Source organism: Mizuhopecten yessoensis, unplaced genomic scaffold (genome assembly GCF_002113885.1).
Source record: "Mizuhopecten yessoensis strain PY_sf001 unplaced genomic scaffold, ASM211388v2 scaffold11169, whole genome shotgun sequence".
Classification (NCBI taxonomy): domain Eukaryota; kingdom Metazoa; phylum Mollusca; class Bivalvia; order Pectinida; family Pectinidae; genus Mizuhopecten; species Mizuhopecten yessoensis.
The window spans coordinates 314,822-336,405 of record NW_018408914.1 but is presented as its reverse complement, the minus strand read 5'-3'; the positions used below and the strand labels follow the sequence as shown (position 1 = coordinate 336,405).

The window sequence follows — 21,584 nt, the reverse complement described above, 5'->3', positions numbered from 1 at the left end:
TGGCAGCGACTTCCAGACCCAATTTTTTTATTCTAATGATTATGACACCCATGTGAATTAAAAAGGTCCAAGTAATTCACGTTCTCAATAACTACCATCAGCTGAATACAACTGCACAACTAACTACTTTTTGGTAAAGTAAGTACAACTGTACAGCTTGACACACGGATGGATATTAGTACATGTAGCCGTCAGGTATTTATACTAACTCAGGACCTGTAGCCTCTTGTACGCCTGTAACCTATGACAAATTCAACTTTGTTCCATGTTCCATAATTCATTATCTTTCGAGCATGTTTACATAGTTCACGTAAGAAGCAAGAAATTTAAGGATTAGACTAACACAGGATTGCTTGTTGTAAAATTTATTTGATAAATTCAATATTTTACAAATAATGAAAACGTACAAGTATGGCATAAACAAATGACAAAAATAATGAAACTTTTTACACAATAAAACATTACTCTATTGTAACTACAAATAAGAAGTGCACATTTAATGTAACTCACATTGTTAAGATGGGAAATAAATATTTAAGGTGACTAAATGTCCCTACATACTGGGAAGTCTGAGGACAGGGGTCTTACCAGAGATGTGGAGGATTCCTTAGGGTGGAGCAGAAGGTAGCCGGTCATGGGAGGAATTAACTTGATGAAACAGTAAACAATCAATATCACTTATAACTTTTAACAACCTATAATGGGGAGAATCAACCATTTAATGTTATTGATGTCCAACAACAATACCCCTCTCTAAACACCAATACAATAGTATAATCCGAGAGCAACACTCCCGATCTGAAGCTTCTAAATTGGCTCACCTCAACTCTCACACTTTACAGTATTGTAAGTTATACTAACAAATCACCTCCCTGACGGTTCTTCTGAATATCTAACAATATAATGTTGTCTGCATCATATGTAGTGAATTGTAAGATTTTTTCAGACCAGTCCTAAACATTATTTTCAAAGGGTTGATGAGTCCAAACCCTACATAGGCCACAACTACAGGTAAAGGTGACACCTACAGGTAAAGGGCAACACCTACAGGTAAAGGGCCACACCTACAGGTAAAGGATCACACCTACAGGTAAAGGACCACACCTACAGGTAAAGGACTACACCTACAGTTAAAGTGCGACACCTACAGGTAAAGGGCCACACCTACAGGTAAAGGACCACACCTACAGTTAAAGTGTGACACATACAGGTAAAGGGCCACACCTACAGGTAAAGGCCTCACCTACAGGTAAAGGACCAAACCTACAGTTAAAGTGTGACACCTACAGGTAAAGGGCCACAAATACAGGTAAAGGACCACACCTACAGTTAAAGGACCACACCTACAGGTAAAGGACCACACCTACAGATACAGTGTGACACCTACAGGTAAAGGGCCACACCTACAGTTAAAGTGTGACACCTACATAAACAGTGTGACACCTACATTTAAAGTGTGACACCTACAGGTAAATGGTGACACCTACAGGTAAAGGGCAACACCTACAGGTAAAGGGCCACAAATACAGGTAAATGGCGACACCTACAGGTAAAGGGCAACACCTACAGGTAAAGGGCCACAAATACAGGTAAAGGGCAACACCTACAGGTAAAGGGCAACACCTACAGGTAAATTTTGAATTCCATGCTGAATTACATTTATACTAATTATAAGAAGTGCATGTTTATACTAAAAAGTGTTAAAAGTAATTCTATTTCTCACTATGAAGGTTGGTTGCGAGACCTGGACAACACACAGGTATATCACCATAATACAATTGACTGTACATGTAAAACAATACAACAACTTCGGCCACCATCAACGGCTGCTCCACTCAATATACTGGCTGGATCCTCTGTGTATCGAAAGTTACAGCACAACCCATGGATGTGTATTGATATCGATATTAAGAACATTCCTTTTATTATAAGTTACCGCAATGATTTCTTACCTTGCTATATTTCAATAGAAGCCTTGTTTAAAAAGTTAAAATACAAACTGATTTCTATATGATTATGGCATATAAACATATTTTAATTCCCTACAACTTCATTTTTAGAATAATGTAATCATGAAATGATTCACTTTTCTTTCCAAAATGGCACAACTCAACATGGATAACAAATTAACAGATTGCATATATAGGATCAGCTGTGTGTATGGGAGCTATGGAGAACTTTGGCACACTAAGTACTGATTAACTTCTGCTGTGTAATAAACACTTCACACAAACATCCCAAAAATGTCATGAAATTCTGCTGAAAACTTTAAACATAAAATAGGTTTTCTTCTGATGGAATAAACATGTACAAAATCTAAATATTCCAATAAAGACGATGTACTCTTACCCGTACACTATTAATGCCAGATTGTAACAGAAGATTACAAATTCATATCACTTGTGTAAACAATGGTCTTTTCGATCAATTTCAAATTATTATTGATCAGAGGCTGGTTACCCAAAGCCTTACGGGTGATGTCTATGTGTCCCGAGTATTATTAGCCTGTCATATGCCACTAGCAATATCTGCTAATTATGTATAAACAATCAATACTACTTGATCTAACAGGTCTTCCAGATGTTAAATATGTTAAGTTTACATCTTCGTATATGCTACCTTGAAAATGGAATTTCTCAGAGTGGAAAGTTTCTTGGAAGTAGATATGAAATGAGTTCATCTGTAAGGTAATACATTTTATAAGACTATAACTGTGTGGGTCACCTCAGTGAGGTTCCTACAGTTCATCTGTAAGGTAATACATTTTATAAGACTATATAACAGTGTGGGTCACCTCAGTGAGGTTCCTACAGTTTATACCTGGTTAGAACGGTCAACACTAGGGATCACACTAGAAATAGACAAATATTGCACTTTGTAGTCAGTGGCGACCTCTAACTCATTGCATCAGTGGGCCGTTCCTGTGACAGTATTTCACAATATATATGTAGGTTATATAAAATAAAAGTTTCTAATTACAAAATGTACAAATTTATATAAATTTACCATTATATTAATAACAGCTTTTGTTACTTGTAATTTACACGTTGTATTTGATTAGGTGTTAAGTTAAGCATGCTGACTTCAGATGAAGTGTGAATTTGATTGAAATAATTTCTCTTTGCTGATATGAAAGCAATAATGGGAAAATCATAATTAGATGTGGGATTATATCTCCTGTCAAATATTAATATTTTTAAACAATTTAATGTAACAGTTTCCTATATACCCAGGTATATGTCAAATAAGTCCAATGCAAAATTGGACAGGTGACAATTTCAATTTCAGTTAATTAGTGTATGTTTAAAACGTCAACACTTATATATATATATGTACACTGTAACAATGACTCTACAAAACTAATCATGTCTGAGTATTATAGCTGTACAAGTATCCACAAGGCTATCAGCCGGACTCTCACAGACACAGCAGACAGATACCAGACCAAATCTTATATATATTTTGAAAAATTCAATTCATATAATCTCTATGTTCGATTATGAATGCTCTTTTAAATCAAATTATAAGTGATTTCCATTAATATTATTCATTTTTTCTAGTTTTTCAATTTTGCTGCACTTGATTTTGATTGCTATTTTGTAAACATAAAAAGATTTAATTCTAATTATTGTGTGCACATGAAAATATGCATTTCCACTGCAAAACGTATCACTGAAACACCTCCTGTGTTTGTAAGTCTTCAATTACCACAGATATCTCCAACACAGATCTCACACACCACTACAGAACATTTATATACATTCTATATGTACAAGTTATCTCCCTTGCTCCATAAAAATTAGGACAGACATGGAGGGGAGCTAACTGTTAAAATCAAGGAATTTATAGCACTGCATGTCAGACTTCATTCTGATTACAATCAATATTAATTTTTTCCAGTGTTTAAATAAATCTGCTGAAATCTATTTCTAACACACTTTTATACATGTCTAGCATACATTCAATCCAAAACAACTATAAAAACTGGTACAAAAATTAACAAGTTTGATTATCACCCAAATATCTGTAGATTGTGACTGTTACATAAAATAAGAAAAATGATTTGCTGTATCAATGATTTAGGGTTTTGAAAGATATATCTGTACTGATCATCTATATCAGTGACAGTGGAAGGGGATTTAATATATGTTTTATCACAACAAAGTAAAGTTTAGTCGTATAGCTTCATAGTCAAATATCAAATTTAAAATTCAAATACGGTACAAAACAACCAACAAAGAGTTATCTCCCTTAGTATGTGTAACATAACATAAGGAGACTAGTTTAGTGGACAGAACAGATGGATTAGTTAATAGAGACAGACCCATTGGTCCCAAGAACTGTGACCATGTCATTATCAGCCTACATAAATTGTCCAGTTCCACTTATTCCCAACAAAGCTACTGTCAATAGTAGCCAAAAGTGTTCCAATCACATCTCATTCAAAAATGGCACAGTAACACTTGTTATGCACATTTAAAATCCTGGTATTTCATTCTATAGAAACAATGTTGTCTGCTTAGAATTATAACCACTCAATTTAAAAAACTAGACATTTATAACCACAAACATTCACTTTTCATACAGGACTGGCAAGTATCAACTGTTAAATCCACGACTAGGATCAGGAGTAGCCCAGCCTTGCAAGGGCCATCTTCTTTCGTAGTCTTGCAATTTCATAAAATGCTTCTTTATCTGAAAAATGTTAGAAAATATTTTGTCTGAGCTTTTTTCACAACTGACATAAATTCATTACTTTAAAAAAAAGTTCAAATCACAAAAAGGAACCTGTTAACCCTTTGATAACAATTAAATTAAAATTACCCAGTTCATAACAAGCCGTTGTTACATTTCTAATTAAGATAAATTAAATATAAGATGTTAAACCCTGTTCCTCTCCAGACGGAGATATCAATATCAATATCAAAGTGCCCAAATACTCAGTACAGAATTCACACAAAATCATTCTACCAAAGCAATGTTAAAATATTTCATCAGACAAAATGTATTTTGATCTGAACAGTGTAACTGACAATAACATGATATAAACATCTAACAATAAACAGTAAACAACAATGTGTGTTGCAGTGCTTACTCTCGCTTTTGACAAGTCCTTGGTGTATGTATCTGATGTAGGTATAAAAATCACACACAGAAGCAATCTGAAACGACAATAGAAAATACACTAGGTATATTGCAGATATCAATTATCATTAACAAATCTGAAGTGAATTAAAGTTGAACCTTGTAACCTGATACTTTGATTACTGCTGAAAATGTCTAAGTTAACAAATTTTCACATGAGAAATGACAATGCTCACAGGATGCTCCTACAGAAACCAAGGAGTCTGGATAGATACGATTGCATACCAAACTTGTGTTAACTGTGACAACGCTGTCACTGAAGAGTGATTTTTTTATATATAAAGATATAGAACACTCGTGTAACACAGTGTACATACCATTGGTATATGTAGTCATGTATAACTAGTGTTATGCCTTCAATAAAGACTTGTTTGTAAATTGTTCACTAGAGTTTCAATCATAGCAATTGATACAACAAATATGATGTCATGAATTTAACTCATTCACCCCTGAAAACACATTTGAACTCTTCCAATTCAAAGGTTGAAATAGTTCATTATGAAATTTCACGGGTGAATGAGTTAAAAGATGTGAAGAAGATACTGACTCCTGATCTAGATTATACTCACCCTATTTCTACAGAGCTGTGATATGGAGTACCAGGTGACATCCTCGCCCAGTTTGATTTTGTAATTACACAGCCTATTGTTCTCTGTAAGACAACATCTCCTGTAAACAAACAACATTAATATCAGTCTGCCTTCAGTTGCAGTGATTGATGATAACTTGTAGTTACTAAGCAACATCATTCAACATCCAATCACAATCTACTGTAAACCATTTCAAATTTGAAACGAAATCTGTCATTTAAACACTTAACCAGTGGGAGAGAACTATAAAGATTGGCATAACTTCCTCACTAACACTCTCCTGACTAATGTATTTTTTTTATATGACATCAAAATATGTTTCCACTAAAATGACAATTTACAATGAACCTCCACTAAATGTTAATCAACCGTGATGTTTTAGAGTAGACCAAGCCAGGTCTACTATATATCAGTCCGTAGAATAGAGCAAGCCAGGTCTACTGTATATCAGTCTGTAGAGTAGACCAAGCCAGGTCTACGGTATATCAGTCCGTAGAGTAGAGCAAGCCAGCTCTATTGTATATCAGTCCGTAGAGTAGAGCAAGCCAGCTCTATTGTATATCAGTCCGTAGAGTAGAGCAAGCCATGTCTACTGTATATCAGTCCGTAGAGTAGACCAAGCCAGGTCTACTGTATATCAGTCCGTAGAGTAGACCAAGCCAGTGCTACTTTTTATTAGTACGTAGAGTAGAGCAAGCCAGGTCTACTGTATATCAGTCCGTAGAGTAGACCGAGCCATGTCTACTGTATATCAGTCCGTAGTGTAGACCAAGCCAGGTCTACTTTTTATTAGTACGTAGAGTAGAGCAAACCAGGTCTACTGTATATCAGTCTGTAGAGTAGACCAAGCCAGGTCTACTGTATATCAGTCCGTAGAGTAGACCAAGCCAGGTTTACTGTATATCAGTCCGTAGAGTAGACCAAGCCAGGTCTACTTTTTATTAGTACGTAGGTAACTAAGTAAAGTATTAAAAGCAAAACATAGTCAACAAACTTCACACAAACCGAAGTATAAATATAAACGAAGGGCCATAACTCTGTGCATAGTGGGGGGACTTGATTTCTCCACCATCCTAATTGTGAGAGATCCTCATATATAAATTGACAATTATGGGTGTTAGAGTGTGAAATATGCCCTACACAAAATGATACACGTTGGGGGATAAATATAATAATGAAGTGACAAGGTAATTTAAGGTCATTAGTACTGGTCATCTAACGAGTGATGTATAGAACAGCAAGTCCCTTACTACGACAGTCTGTCCTCGAGTCAACAAACCTTACCTTGGGTAGGAACTGTCACCTGGAATGGGTTCTATGGTCAGTGTATTGCTTTCTACACAGTCTTTTACATTTTCGGACAACTACAAACAAAACAGTAAAAGTTTTCAATACAAAAAAAGAAACAAAAAAAAGACATAGCCAATTTCTTTTAAACTTTTCAGCGCTCTTTTACAGAGTCATGATGTTTAATTCTTATTTTTTAGAACAGCAGCTCTGGGTGTTCCAGACATGACAAGTGCAAAGATAGGAGTTATCTTTCACAAGTAATATAATATACTTTTCATCATCCATTTTTCAACCCTGTTATGCTGAAACAATTTAAATTAACCAGGCATCGTTAGGTATCATTATGATAGTAACTTTTTGGACATGTATTACAGTCGGAGGCTAACTAAGCAGGTATCTCCTGCCTTTCTGTCACTGGTGTCTTACCTGTTTATTAGTGAAGTTGAGACAGGGACTGATGTCCTCCATGTACATCCTGGACAGGAAGTCTGTGTCCTTGGACAGGCGTGGACTCTTCCTCCACCTCACAAACTCCTCAAAGAATACAGGGTCAATCTGCTAACATAAGAATACATTTGTCATTGGGGAATCTGTTGTTCTGTTTAATTATGAATGACTTTTGCCACAAAACTATATCAATGTTTCGTTCTTAATTGGAATTATCAGAAACATTATAAACCTATTTAACAGAAAATATGTTCTTCCACAAAACATTTTATCTCGGGATATTCTGTGTGCTTACTAGTAACTGGAAAGTACATATTTTTTCTATGCTAATGAATAGCATTTTTGCACTTAAGTATGTGGAAAATGATTTTATGACTGAACTGTTTAAAATATTTATATCAAATTAAGTATTTATCCATGAGTTGATAAATTGAATTTTCTAAACTGTAAACGTCTTTTAAATTTTGTTTAAAAGAAGATATATGTGATTTCTTTATTTTTTGGTTATTGCTAACCTATGATTTTATCACTTTTATAATCGATCTCATACAGACACAGGAAGATAGATTAAATTGTTTAAAATGTTAATGAAAGGAGGACTCTCTATACAGTAAACAAAATGTTACTAAGCTACTTCAGCCTTTTATATCTCTCATTGCGAATCATCACAAAAGACTGATTTTTCTCAGAAATCATAGGTATGTCCCTGAAAAAAAATATTCCATCTTTAGCCTTGCCGCAATGCTTACATATTGTTAGTCATGGTAATAGTTTGACATTTTATCAGTAAGAAATTAGTTTAAAGCATTTTATATGGCAATTTAATCAACATCAATATTGTTTAGATTTTTGTGATTAAAATTCAGTCAAGAAAATCAAATCTCATATTATATCATAATTGACCCATTAAAATATTTATGGTAACAATTAGGGGGTTATTTTTTTTAATTCAGAGTGATATATTCCATAAAACTAATTTCCAAACAAATCACTTAATATATATACTGAGAATATGTGGGGAGAGTTTGATACTCCTACAGATACCAGACAAAGCGAGTCTAATCTCTATCAAGCCCATATTATATACAACTTGAGCACAGTACAATGAAATATCTAGGTGGGATGACATGTTGAGGAGAAACTAAAAGTAATCCCCGGGGAGGGAGATCATTGACCAACAGCAGTGTTATTACAGGCAGGCTTTTAACACTGTGGTAATGGAGACGGACTAAAAGCCTGAGTAACTCTCTAGGGAGACAAGAGCCTGAAGTCGACCCGTGTATTAATCTGTATTGATGATTTAGTGATATACCAGCATGTATATATAGCATACTTCGTTATTCATTAGTATTTTTCAAAGTCATGCTCTATGATAGTGAAAAATATGAAACTAATCCCTTCTTTGTTTGTCTGTAGCTACATTGTATTATGTATGCCAGTGACTGGTATCGTGTAGTTATATAAAACATGTGCTCCAATGTGTCTTACGTCTTACCAACCAAACACTTATATATCATAGTCTCATATATGTATCTGTCAAACCTTGTGCTAATTTTCTTCTATTGGTGGAAGTTGTTTGGATGAGAAAGAAATTTTACTGTATCGCAATAGGTAAGAATATGTTTAATTTATGAGACAGAACCATCTCAAATTCTCTCTGTACATAATCTTTTTTTCTTAAACTTAGAAAACATGTGAGTGAGATGCTAAAAAAAAAGAAATTCTACTTGACTGAAAATCCAAGTTAGTCCCAACTTACATCACTGCAGCGGTCATTCTTGGCCTCCTGTTGGGCCTGTACTTCCTGTCGGGCTTCACGAGTAAACTCATGGTGACTCGTTGACCGCCGATGTGTTTTCCAGAATGGTTTGCTAGTCTTTTCTTTTTCCTTCTTGTTAGCAGCCTCAGGCTTGAGGGTGTCTATTTGGGGGTGCAGATGCTTGTTTGGGGAGCTAGGTGTAGATGTTAGGACCAGCTGTTTCAGGGCCACAACCTCTGCCTCCAATACCTCAATCTAGTGGTAAAAATATATTATGCAGGATATTTATTTTTTTACCAAAACTGGCAAAGAACATTATTCCATAATTTTCCAATTTTCAGTCTAACAGTAAAGCGTAAAGTGACCAGCTGTTTGGTCTACAAAATGTTCTAGTCCATAAATGAAAAAGTATCTTTAAAAATGTCTAAGGTTAATACTAAAAACAAGGATCAGGTACCAAAAAGACTTAGCCTCGAGTATCAATTTTCATTAAATTTTATCAGAAAATATTTAAACATTGCTAATATTAAATTTGGAGACAGAACTCAAAGGTTACCTACCTTTTCTGTGGCCTCCTTGAGGAGTTTCTCGGAATGCATCCGTTTCATATTGGCTTCTTGAACCATATTATTTGCTTCCTATTTGCACAAAAATAATAATTACTGACAGAGATAACTAAATGAAGTATCTGGTTGGTAAGCATTCTGTCAAATACAATTATCATAGACTATTTTTGTAAATTGTTGATCAACACACAAAGCCTTTACGCTCTGTTGAAACAAAGCTTTTTATTAAAAATTGTTCAGTTAATTAAAACTATGTTTAAAAGGAAACACATTGATTATCTCACAAGTTTCAGAATTTGATAATAAGGATCAATAGATCTTTCTACAGAAAAGATGAAGATAATTCATTTTCATTAACTTTTCTTTTCCAAATTCACCAAAAGTCCAAAAGTGCAATTGATCATTCCTAGTTTCTGAAAAATGTTAAAATTCTGTTTACATGGATGGTTTTTATGTTTTGGTAAAAATGTTACTATTTTTGAAAGTTTTTATTATCCTTCAACTACAAATCAGTTATGACCGTCCAGAAACCAAAATGGAAGAAAGTCACAATTTACAAAAGGGTAACATGCATTTCTTGTTAAATGTTAAATCTTACCTCAAACAGACAGGCAGTGAGTTCTTCTAGCTCCTCACCCATCTGGTCTCTCACCTTCAGCAGCTTTTCACACTCCTCATCCCTCAACTTTAGTTCCTGGATACAAACATATCATACAAGTCACAAATCTTCTTATACTCCTTATATCAAAGTTCAGGGCCCCTATTCATGAAACCGTTCTCATGCTCAAGCAAGGTGTCTGTGCTCAAACCTAATTTGTTGTCCCAGTAATAAATCAATAATAGATTCTGATTTTATTAATGCTTTGGAAAAAATATCAAGAAACTTAAAGCCGAATACTGTTTTTCATGTTTACATTTGGCTTTTTGATTATTTGACAGGATTTAAGTGAGTTACAAGAAAGTTGGTTTGAGGGCAAAATCCGTGCTTGAGCATGAGAACAATTCCATGAATACGGACCCAGTTCTTTCATGCAAACAAATCCTCCAACTAATTATAAACATGTGATTGGACAGACATATAACAGTGCAGCAGAAAGAACAAACACACAAGATAATGTCAAACCCTGATTAGTTGTAATACCTGGACAACTTTTATCACTGACTCATTCATATTAAATATAACTGTGTATAAATGGTATGATTTGTTCTATCTGTATTGTCCTCTGTACTCACATCCTGGGCCTTCTGTAGCTCCTCCTGTAAACGACTGCAGGCGTGTTCTTTCGCGTTGGCCATGGTTTGACTCCGCCTTCTGACAGGCTCATTGGGCAAGATCTCAGACATGGCATGTCGCAGCTCCCCCCGTGCGCGCACGTTAGCCTGCCTCAGCTCGGTCGTGTCACTGTTGATGTAGGTGGTCTCATTGTCAGGCCTGTGGGCAGAGGGACACATATCAATTAAAGCATCATAACGACAACATATATTTGTAGTTGTAAAACCAGGTAGTACCGTAAAGCTGTATGTAGGAACATATAATAGTAGCGTTAAAAAACTTAAGATATTGATCCTGAATTGAAAATATTTACATTTAATGATAGAAATCAAAAGAAGAAAAAAATAATCAAATCTGCATTTGCTCATGTCAATATGCCCTTTCAAAGAATAAAGAACTTGATTTTATGGATGTCGGTGCATTTTTTACTTCTTAATTAATGTGGATTCAAACAACATCAACTGGAAAAAAGGAAATGTCAAACAATGAGGTCATTTCTCATCATTAGTTTAAATATACAGTAATTATGTATCATAATACTAAATCCTACCACGAACCCAAAACTTGGCAAAAAATATCACTCCTTGTCATTGCAAACATCGTTCTGAATAATAAAACACTTAATTGGTTAAGCACGATGAATTTTAAAGTTAAAACATTACCAATAACCATTTTATATGTATTAATTATATCATATAAATGACTTTCAATGTATTTTAAACAAGGTTATCATTACCATGTCTGTATCACAACATGACACCAGAGTTTTGTAGACTGAAGTGCCCATATGTTAGTACACCTACCATGCCCCTAGGTTCTCGCTACATATAGCTGTTATATACATTTATTCTTCTACAACCAATTTGTGCCAAGACATACATTAAAGTAAAATCAAATGTATGTCATTTGAACTTCAATTTTCTTTCAATATCTACAAAGTATTGATATCTATCTCTAGGTTACAGCTCTTTGCTAGCTTAATGTTTGTAAACTGTACCTATATAGGGAGGCCTTCAGTGCTGTATGGTAATGTACCTGCTTAAATATGTATAGAGAGACAAGTAATAGCCCTATCACTGATGTCCTGGTACACACTCGTCCGCATTCTCCCCTCGGTGTAAATATCACGCTGAGTGACGTCACAAAACTGACCTATAACCCCCTGTAGGTGTTAATGTGACCGCGAACCTGAGTAACAAGTACCATTTTGCCTACCGGCTATCTCCACCTGGAAAACATACTGACATATATCTGGTTATGTATGTTGTCATCACAACCTTAGCAAGTTACACCTACAGTATATCTTTTTATGTAATCACAAATATTCTAAAATCTCTTAGTGCAGTTTATTATATGACCAGATTGCTTTTTCTTGCACAAGCATTTCAGACAGTGAATTACAACTTTGGAAGTGTATATAATGTATATCCAATATGTGCATTAAATATTAAAATTCAAATTTAAATTGTAGAAGATATAAGTTAAATTTTCAATAGAGTTCTAAAAAATTCCTCATACACTGTAAACTATACACTAACAATCAACTGATCATGATTGAGTCTAGCCCTCGACCCCAGCAAGCTAGGTATATAATGGCCAAATATCTAGTCTCAAATTTACCCCATATGGATCTAAGTAATTTAAATGAAAATTTACAGTAAGATGCTGGACAACCATAATGACAATGGCAGGTTCATGAAAGACAGATGACGATAAGTATGCCATACATATACCATTACAGAAGCTCTCACATATACAGCCCATGCTATTGTATACCAGGAATTTTTTTTCGTAGTCAATCTTTTGCTTTTTTTTGTTTGCTAGCAGATATTAGAAGTCAGCATAACATTTCCAGTCATAACATGGTGAAAGTGAAATTGAACACTGGGCTAATATGGACTTAACTATACTGGTGAGGACGAACGTTTCTACTTACATGCTTATCAAAAGGCATCCAGGCACCAAATGAATGTGACATTGGATTGTTTATTTTAAAGTTAGCAATTATGACCAGCCTTTCATTACAATCCATAAACCTAATTAAGTATAGGCTTATATGATGATCAGGCTGTTCTGGAAAGTGTTACATTTATATAAGAAGTAGGTTTTCCCGACTGGGTAAAATGCAGATGTCATTGACAATACATTACATCCATTGGCCAGCAGCCACAATGGTGATAAAGATTTTTACATACATCACTTCACTGTGCATGACAGAAACAGCTAAAAATAGCTGGATTAACATATAGAAATCTCCACCCATGTCAATTTCAATACCTTATACCTATATCAAGGTTACAGTGTCGTTTATCATAGCTATCTCCTGCTGATGAATACATGACTTTGCTTACACAACATCCGTATTTACTGGATTCTATATCATTTTCAGCACATTTAAGGCTTTAATTGTCTTCCTGATATCATATTCTACCCAAATAACCTGGTGACACATTTACTTCTGTAATTATATAATTTCTGAGTAAGTAGGCTTCAGGATCAAAACAAACTCTACAAAATCATCCAGGCATGTTATGAAATTCATCTCTTAAACATTGATCTCAGCTTCCATAATAACAATTCTTTATATTTTGTATATTTTATTACTCAACAAGCTTAAATGGTTTAAATTTAAATTCCTTAACAAACTGGAAGGAAAATTATTTAAAACACCATTTAGTCAATGCATGGCTGCTGTTGTGATACACATGCAAGGGAAAATTACACGCAGCTGAAATCTTTGACCTTATTGACTTTCAAAACTGCATCATTTGTCAAAACATCACATGTAAATTAATTTTGTTACTTCAAGGAAAAAAAGATATCCATCAATTTCCACAAAAATTGCTGACTGATGCAAATCTTTGACATAAAGATTGTTAGCTCCTATAAACAGTTATTGATTGTATACCATCATAAATATGGGCCAGGAATAACTGTATAACTGTACGACACATTGCGGTGTATAAGTGTATAGTATTAAGTACATGGCTATATCTAATGTATTTGACTTGCCTCTGACATGTACATGCAGTATAAATCACATTTAGGTACATAATTCAAAGGTCAAACAGCACTTCAGTCGTTTCAGTTCTCAGTTAATAGGGTTCAAGCCATATTGTAAGTTCTCAAATACATGTAGGTTGTTGAACTCAAAGCATGAACAGCTTTATCAGAAATTTAAAAATCATATTCCCAATACAATAAAAAGCTGACCATGCTTGCTAAATCAACTATTAAAATAGCAGTAATTGGTATTTACAGTTAGTCAGCTCTTTATTATTCAGCATCAGTGCCTATATATAGGGGGTACCTCTATACAGACCTACACATCTCTACTGTCTAATACCAGTGTATAGGGGGGATACAGCTGCAGATAGACCTACACATCTCTACTGTCTAGTACCAGTGGATATAGGGGGTATACAGATAGACAAACCTACACATCTCTACTATATAGGGGGTACCTCTATACAGACCTACACATCTCTACTGTCTCAATACCAATGTATAGGGGGTATACAGATAGACAAACCTATACACATCTCTACTGTCTAATTCCAGTGTATATAGGGGGTATACAGACAGACAAACCTACACATCTCTACTGTCTTATACCAGTGTATAGGGGGTATACAGCTGCAGATAGACCTACACATCTCTACTGTCTAATACAAATGTATAGGGGGTATACAGATAGACAGTCCTACACATCTCTACTGTCTAGTACCATTGATAGGGATGTATGTAGACACAGACAATCTTACACATCTCCCAACATCAATCAAAATATACTTTAAAGAAGATCATACCAGCTCATGTAACATCTCTACTGTCTAATACCAATGTATAGGGGGTAGACAGATAGACAGACCTACACATCTCTACTGTATAGTACCAGTGTATATAGGGGGTATACAGACAGACAAACCTACACATCTCTACTGTCTTATACCAGTGTATAGGGGGTATACAGATAAACAGACCTACACATCTCTACTGTCTCAATACCAATGTATAGGGGGTATACAGATAGACAAACCTATACACATCTCTACTGTCTAATTCCAGTGTATAAAGGGGGTATACAGATAGACAGACCTCCACATCTCTACTGTCTAATACCAGTGTGTATAGGGGGTATACAGACAGACAGACATACACATCTCTACTGTCTAGTACCAGTATATAGGGGGTATACAGATAGACAAACCTACACATCTCTACTATATAGGGGGTACCTCTATACAGACCTACACATCTCTACTGTCTCAATACCAATGTATAGGGGGTATACAGATAGACAGACCTACACAGCTCTACTGTCTAGTACCAGTGTATAGAGGGTATACAGATAGACAGACCTACACACCTCTACTGTCTAGTATCAGTGTATATAGGGGGCATACAGATAGACAGACCTACACATCTCTGCTGTCTAGTACCAGTGTATAGGGGGTATACAGCTGCAGATAGACCTACACATCTCTGCTGTCTAATACCAATGTATAGGGGGTAGACAGATAGACAGACCTACACATCTCTCCTGTCTAATACCAGTGTATAGGGGGTATACAGCTGCAGACAGACCTACACATCTCTACTGTATAGTACCAGTGTATATAGGGGGTATACAGATAGACAAACCTATACACATCTCTACTGTCTAATTCCAGTGTATAAAGGGGGTATACAGATAGACAGACCTACGCATCTCTACTGTCTAGTACCAGTGTGTATAGGGGGAATACAGATAGACAAACCTACACATCTCTACTGTCTTATACCAGTGTATAGGGGGTATACAGATGGACAAACCTACACATCTCTACTGTCTAGAACCAGTGTGTATAGGGGGTATACAGACAGACAGACATACACATCTCTACTGTCTAGTACCAGTATATAGGGGGTATACAGATAGACAAACCTATACACATCTCTACTGTCTAATTCCAGTGTATAAAGGGGGTATACAGATAGACAGACCTACGCATCTCTACTGTCTAGTACCAGTGTGTATAGGGGGAATACAGATAGACAAACCTACACATCTCTACTGTCTACTACCAGTGTATAGGGGGTATACAGATAAACAGACCTACACATCTCTACTGTCTCAATACCAATGTATAGGGGGTATACAGATAGACAGACCTACGCATCTCTACTGTCTAGTACCAGTGTATAGGGATGTATGTAGACACAGACAATCTTACACATCTCCCAACATCAATCAATACATACTTTAAAGAAGATCATACCAGCTCATGTAACATCTCTACTGTCTAATACCAATGTATAGGGGGTAGACAGATAGACAGACCTACACATCTCTCCTGTCTAATACCAGTGTATAGGGGGGATACAGCTGCAGATAGACCTACACATCTCTACTGTCTAGTAACATTGATAGGGATGTATGTAGACACAGACAATCTTACACATCTCCCAACATCAATCAAAATATACTTTAAAGAAGATCATACCAGCTCATGTAACATCTCTACTGTCTAATACCAATGTATAGGGGGTAGACAGATAGACAGACCTACACATCTCTCCTGTCTAGTACCAGTGTATAGGGGGTATACAGCTGCAGATAGACCTACACATCTCTACTGTCTAGTAACATTGATAGGGATGTATGTAGACACAGACAATCTTACACATCTCCCAACATCAATCAAAATATACTTTAAAGAAGATCATACCAGCTCATGTAACATCTCTACTGTCTAATACCAATGGATAGGGGGAATACAGATAGACAGACCTACACATCTCTCCTGTCTAGTACCAGTGTATATAGGGGGTATACAGATAGACAGACCTACACATCTCTCCTGTCTAATACCAGTGTATAGGGGGGATACAGCTGCAGATAGACCTACACATCTCTGCTGTCTAATACCAATGTATAGGGGGTAGACAGATAGACAGACCTACACATCTCTACTGTTTAGTACCAGTGTATAGGGGGTATACAGATGGACAAACCTACACATCTCTACTGTCTTATACCAGTGTATAGGGGGTATACAGCTGCAGACAGACCTACACATCTCTACTGTTTAGTACCAGTGTATAGGGGGTATACAGCTGCAGACAGACCTACACATCTCTACTGTTTAGTACCAGTGTATAGGGGGTATACAGATGGACAAACCTACACATCTCTACTGTCTTATACCAGTGTATAGGGGGTATACAGCTGCAGACAGACCTACACATCTCTACTGTCTAGTACCAGTGTATAGGGATGTATGTAGACACAGACAATCTTACACATCTCCCAACATCAATCAATACATACTTTAAAGAAGATCATACCAGCTCATGTAAGAGAAAATGTTCCAATTATGTTGATACATATATTTGCATAAAATAATTGAAGATTTCCAGGTGGAAGTTCTTATGAAACGTAAGGAGGACATTACCGCACAACATGAATCTTCTCTGGGATCAGAAAAACAGTCATTCATCTACATCAAAGCATCTTCATCATATACTCAGAGGTTTTACAAAACAAGCACATCCAAGTATATCTAATTTATACTTTTTCAAATTCGTCTTTATATGTCTTAATAATATATACACTACACAATACTGGAGTGTCAGGGTTCATCTACACATTGTATAATACCAGTAATATGAGTAATACAAGATGTGTAGTGACTGACTTATCCAGGATGTCCGGTACTTCAGTGATCCTTGTATATATATATAGGTAGTACTTATTCTTTGTTGTTTGTGGTTACAAGAGAAGGGCGGTGTCTGTACAAAGTGCATTATTACTATTATCAAATTGCAATCAATTAAGGTATATTACACAAAATATGGTATGTATGCTCAGCCATTCCAAATGAACGTTGAATTTGTCAGTATGCTTTATGATTTATATGCATTCAAAGATAATCGATTTTTGGTTAGGCAAAAAACTTTTTCTTTTCTGAAACTTGTGGTAGACTATAAATACAAAATTCCTTTCTGCTGATCAAATTTTAATATTTGCATTTCTGATTGTTTACTCTGACCAAATAAAATTCAAAATGTTTAGAAGAAATCCAAGAGTTAAATTATTTATTCAAGATATTATACTATGATGTAATGTTGATATATATAAATTAAAATCAAATAAGTTTCCCAAGGGCGTCCCTTTGTTGTACATGTTACCTGTTTTAATAAGAGCTCCTCTTAGATCTCTGACCCATCGCAGTCAGTGTGGTGATATTTTACCCTTGGGACTATATAAATGTTTGTTTTAACTGATTGTTTAATTTGACAGCCTAACTTAACCCTGTGATGCTGCTGCTCCAGATGGTGTTATACCTATACATTCCATTACAATCCCCTTCCCTAACCATACACCCTGTGGTGCTGCTGCTCAAGATCGTGTTATACCTATACACTCCATTACAATCCCCTTCCCTAACCATACACCCTGTGGTGCTGCTGCTCCGGATGGTGTTATACCTATACATTCCAGTGCAATCCCTTCCCCTAACCATACACCCTGTGGTGCTGCTGCTCCAGATGGTTTTATACCTATACATTCCAGTACAATCCCTTCCCCTAACCCTACACCCTGTGGTGCTGCTGCTCCAGATGGTGTTATACCTATTCATTCCAGTACAATCCCCTCCCCTAACCATACGCCCTGTGGTGATGCTGCTCCAGATGGTCTTATACCTATACATTCCAGTACAATCCCCCCCCCTAACCATACACCCTGTGGTGATGCTGCTCCAGATGGTGTTATTCCTATACATTCCAGTACAATCCCCTCCCCTACCCATACACCCTGTGGTGATGCTGCTCCAGATGGTCTTATACCTATACATTCCAGTACAATCCCTTCCCCTATCCATACCCCCTGTGGTGCTGCTGCTCCCGATGGTGTTATACCTATACATTCCAGTACAAACCCCTCCCCTAACCATACACCCTGTGGTGATGCTGCTCCAGATGGTGTTATACCTATACATTCCATTACAATCCCCTTCCCTAACCATACCCCCTGTGGTGCTGCTGCTCCAGATGGTTTTATACCTATACATTCCAGTCCAATCCCCTCCCCTAACCATACACCCTGTGGGGATGCTGCTCCAGATGGTGTTATACCTATTCATTCCAGTACAATCCCCTCCCCTAACCATACACCCTGTGATGCTGCTGCTCCAGAAGGTGTTATACCTATAAATTCAAGTACAATCCCATCCCATAACCATACACCCTGTGATGATGCTCCAGATGGTGTTATACCTATACATTCCATTACAATCCCCTTCCCTAACCATACCCCCTGTGGTGCTGCTGCTCAAGATGGTGTTATACCTATACATTCCAGTGCAATCCCTTCCCCTAACCATACACCCTGTGGTGCTTCTGCTCCAGATGGTGTTATACCTATTCATTCCAGTACAATCCCCTCCCCTAACCATCCCCCCTGTGGTGCTGCTGCTCCAGATGGTTTTATACCTATACATTCCAGTCCAATCCCCTCCCCTAACCATCCTCCCTGTGGTGATGCTGCTCCAGATGGTGTTATACCTATACATTCCAGTACAATCCCCTCCCATAACCATACACCCTGTGATGCTGCTCCAGATGGTGTTATACCTATACATTCCAGTACAAACCCCTCCCCTAACCATACACCCTGTGGTGATGCTGCTCCAGATGGTGTTATACCTATACATTCCAGTACAATCCCCCCCCCTAACCATACACCCTGTGGTGCTGCTGCTCCAGATGGCGTTATACCTATACATTCCAGTACAATCCCCTCCCCTAACCATACCCCCTGTGGTGCTGCTGCTCCAGATGGTGTTATACCTATATATTCCAGTACAATCCCCTCCCCTAACCATACACCCTGTGGTGGTGCTGCTCCAGATGGTGTTATACCTATACATTCCAGTACAATCCCCTCCCCTACCCATACACCCTGTGGTGCTGCTGCTCCAGATGGTGCTATACCTATACATTCCAGTACAATCCCCTCCCCTAACCATACCCCCTGTGGTGCTGCTGCTCCAGATGGTGTTATACCTATACATTCCAGTACAATCCCCTCCCCTAACCATACACCCTGTGGTGGATCTTCCTCGTTATACACAACAGGATTATGACCCACTTCAGCTCTTACCAATATATTCATGTCTGGTTAGCCCATCTATTCCAATTCAGTTAAGTATGGGAGCACCATATTGATAGCATGACATTACCAAACTGAAAACACCTATCTATCATTCTCCTCCAAACGTTAAAATTATACACCATCTCATATGATGCTTAAAAGTCAATTCATGTTTTCCTGTTTTGCACATTGTACACATTGACATTGAAATTCTATTGCGACTTTATATCAATGAATATGCAGTTTTAAGACTATAAATTTCCATCTCATCAGTTTAATGTTTCCCATGGGAAATCGTTCAAACAGGATGTGTACCATTCGGGTACGAATGTCACATTAATGAAAGATACAAGTACCCACTACAGAAAATACAACAGTCATTCAAACAAAAGCTGTCTACCAATGTATATGTGTTGATGAACATTCCCTACACAAAATACAGTAAAATATTAATACTTTCATGTTCCTTATAGATTTCTTTCCCCAAGAAGTGCAATTATATATACATACACCATTTGACATACATTTATGACAAAGGTTTTTGAACTTTTGTTCCATCAGTTATATGATAAAATTCCCGGTATTAATTATATTATAGCCAGCCTTTGTATAACTTACCCAATCCTGAAGCTGAGAATTGCACTCATGTTCGTGGTAAAATATATATATTTCACGAAAACTCTTCCCAGGTAACTTTAAAACATTTCACATAAATGTATGACAGTCCAATCTGGTGTTAGTGGTCTCCACACAAGTACACTTCACTGGGCCTGCTCACATAGCTAGGCCAATGTCCTCGTATGATAACAATTACCAGGTAGTGAAATAAACTTTACCTTCGCCTGGTCAGTGACATGGAATTAACAATATAAAACTGACCAAAACAGTTCATAGTAGCTGCAGTACTGTAATGCCCTACACTACACCAATCCTAGGACTTGAACACTGGCTAGCAGCCAGGCAACTTACTGATTGTTAAAAATCAGGTTATCTTCTATAATGTCAGAAAAAACTTCTATCATGCACTGCAAGTTTGTTATCGGATTTTTTAAGTAGTAAACCTTAGAATTAACATATTAATCATGTTGTACAGAGAAGGTTCTGATACAAGACAACTGACACAAAGGCAGGGTATTATACAGTAGCAAGTTAGGGAGGGTGAAGCAGAAAAATAAACAATGCTATGTGTGTTTAGAACACGAACATGAACGTACCAATATGTCTGTCTCTGGTAGAGAAGATAACACACAATAAGATGCTATACTGTCCTGCGGGGAGTGTTTTGATAAGATAGTAGGATACACAGCAATGTTATGGTAGAGTTAAAATATCAACAGACTGTGCCGTCTTCTCTGTGACAGACATAATATCATAT

At 36.6% G+C, this 21,584-nt stretch overlaps 1 protein-coding gene across 7 annotated transcripts in view; it reads right to left on the bottom strand.

Moving 5' to 3' along the window:
* Positions 1-396: 396 nt before the first annotated feature.
* Positions 397-21,584, bottom strand: part of LOC110467325 (guanine nucleotide exchange factor for Rab-3A-like) — a 46,007-nt gene continuing 24,819 nt past the window's right edge. For 2 of the 7 annotated variants that reach the window (XM_021524423.1, XM_021524424.1), the window contains 9 exons: positions 11,031-11,229; positions 10,396-10,491; positions 9,792-9,869; positions 9,232-9,486; positions 7,452-7,583; positions 7,020-7,099; positions 5,715-5,814; positions 5,096-5,162; positions 4,607-4,695 (listed from right to left, as the gene is read on the bottom strand). In XM_021524423.1, coding sequence (XP_021380098.1) covers positions 4,625-4,695; positions 5,096-5,162; positions 5,715-5,814; positions 7,020-7,099; positions 7,452-7,583; positions 9,232-9,486; positions 9,792-9,869; positions 10,396-10,491; positions 11,031-11,229 — 1,078 coding nt within the window. In that variant the 3' untranslated portion in view covers positions 4,607-4,624. Of the gene's footprint in view, positions 1,504-1,603; positions 4,696-5,095; positions 5,163-5,714; positions 5,815-7,019; positions 7,100-7,451; positions 7,584-9,231; positions 9,487-9,791; positions 9,870-10,395; positions 10,492-11,030; positions 11,230-20,827; positions 21,154-21,423; positions 21,442-21,584 lie in introns of those variants that run through there. The other 5 variants (XR_002464839.1, XR_002464840.1, XM_021524427.1 and 2 more) reach the window with 5 other exon arrangements.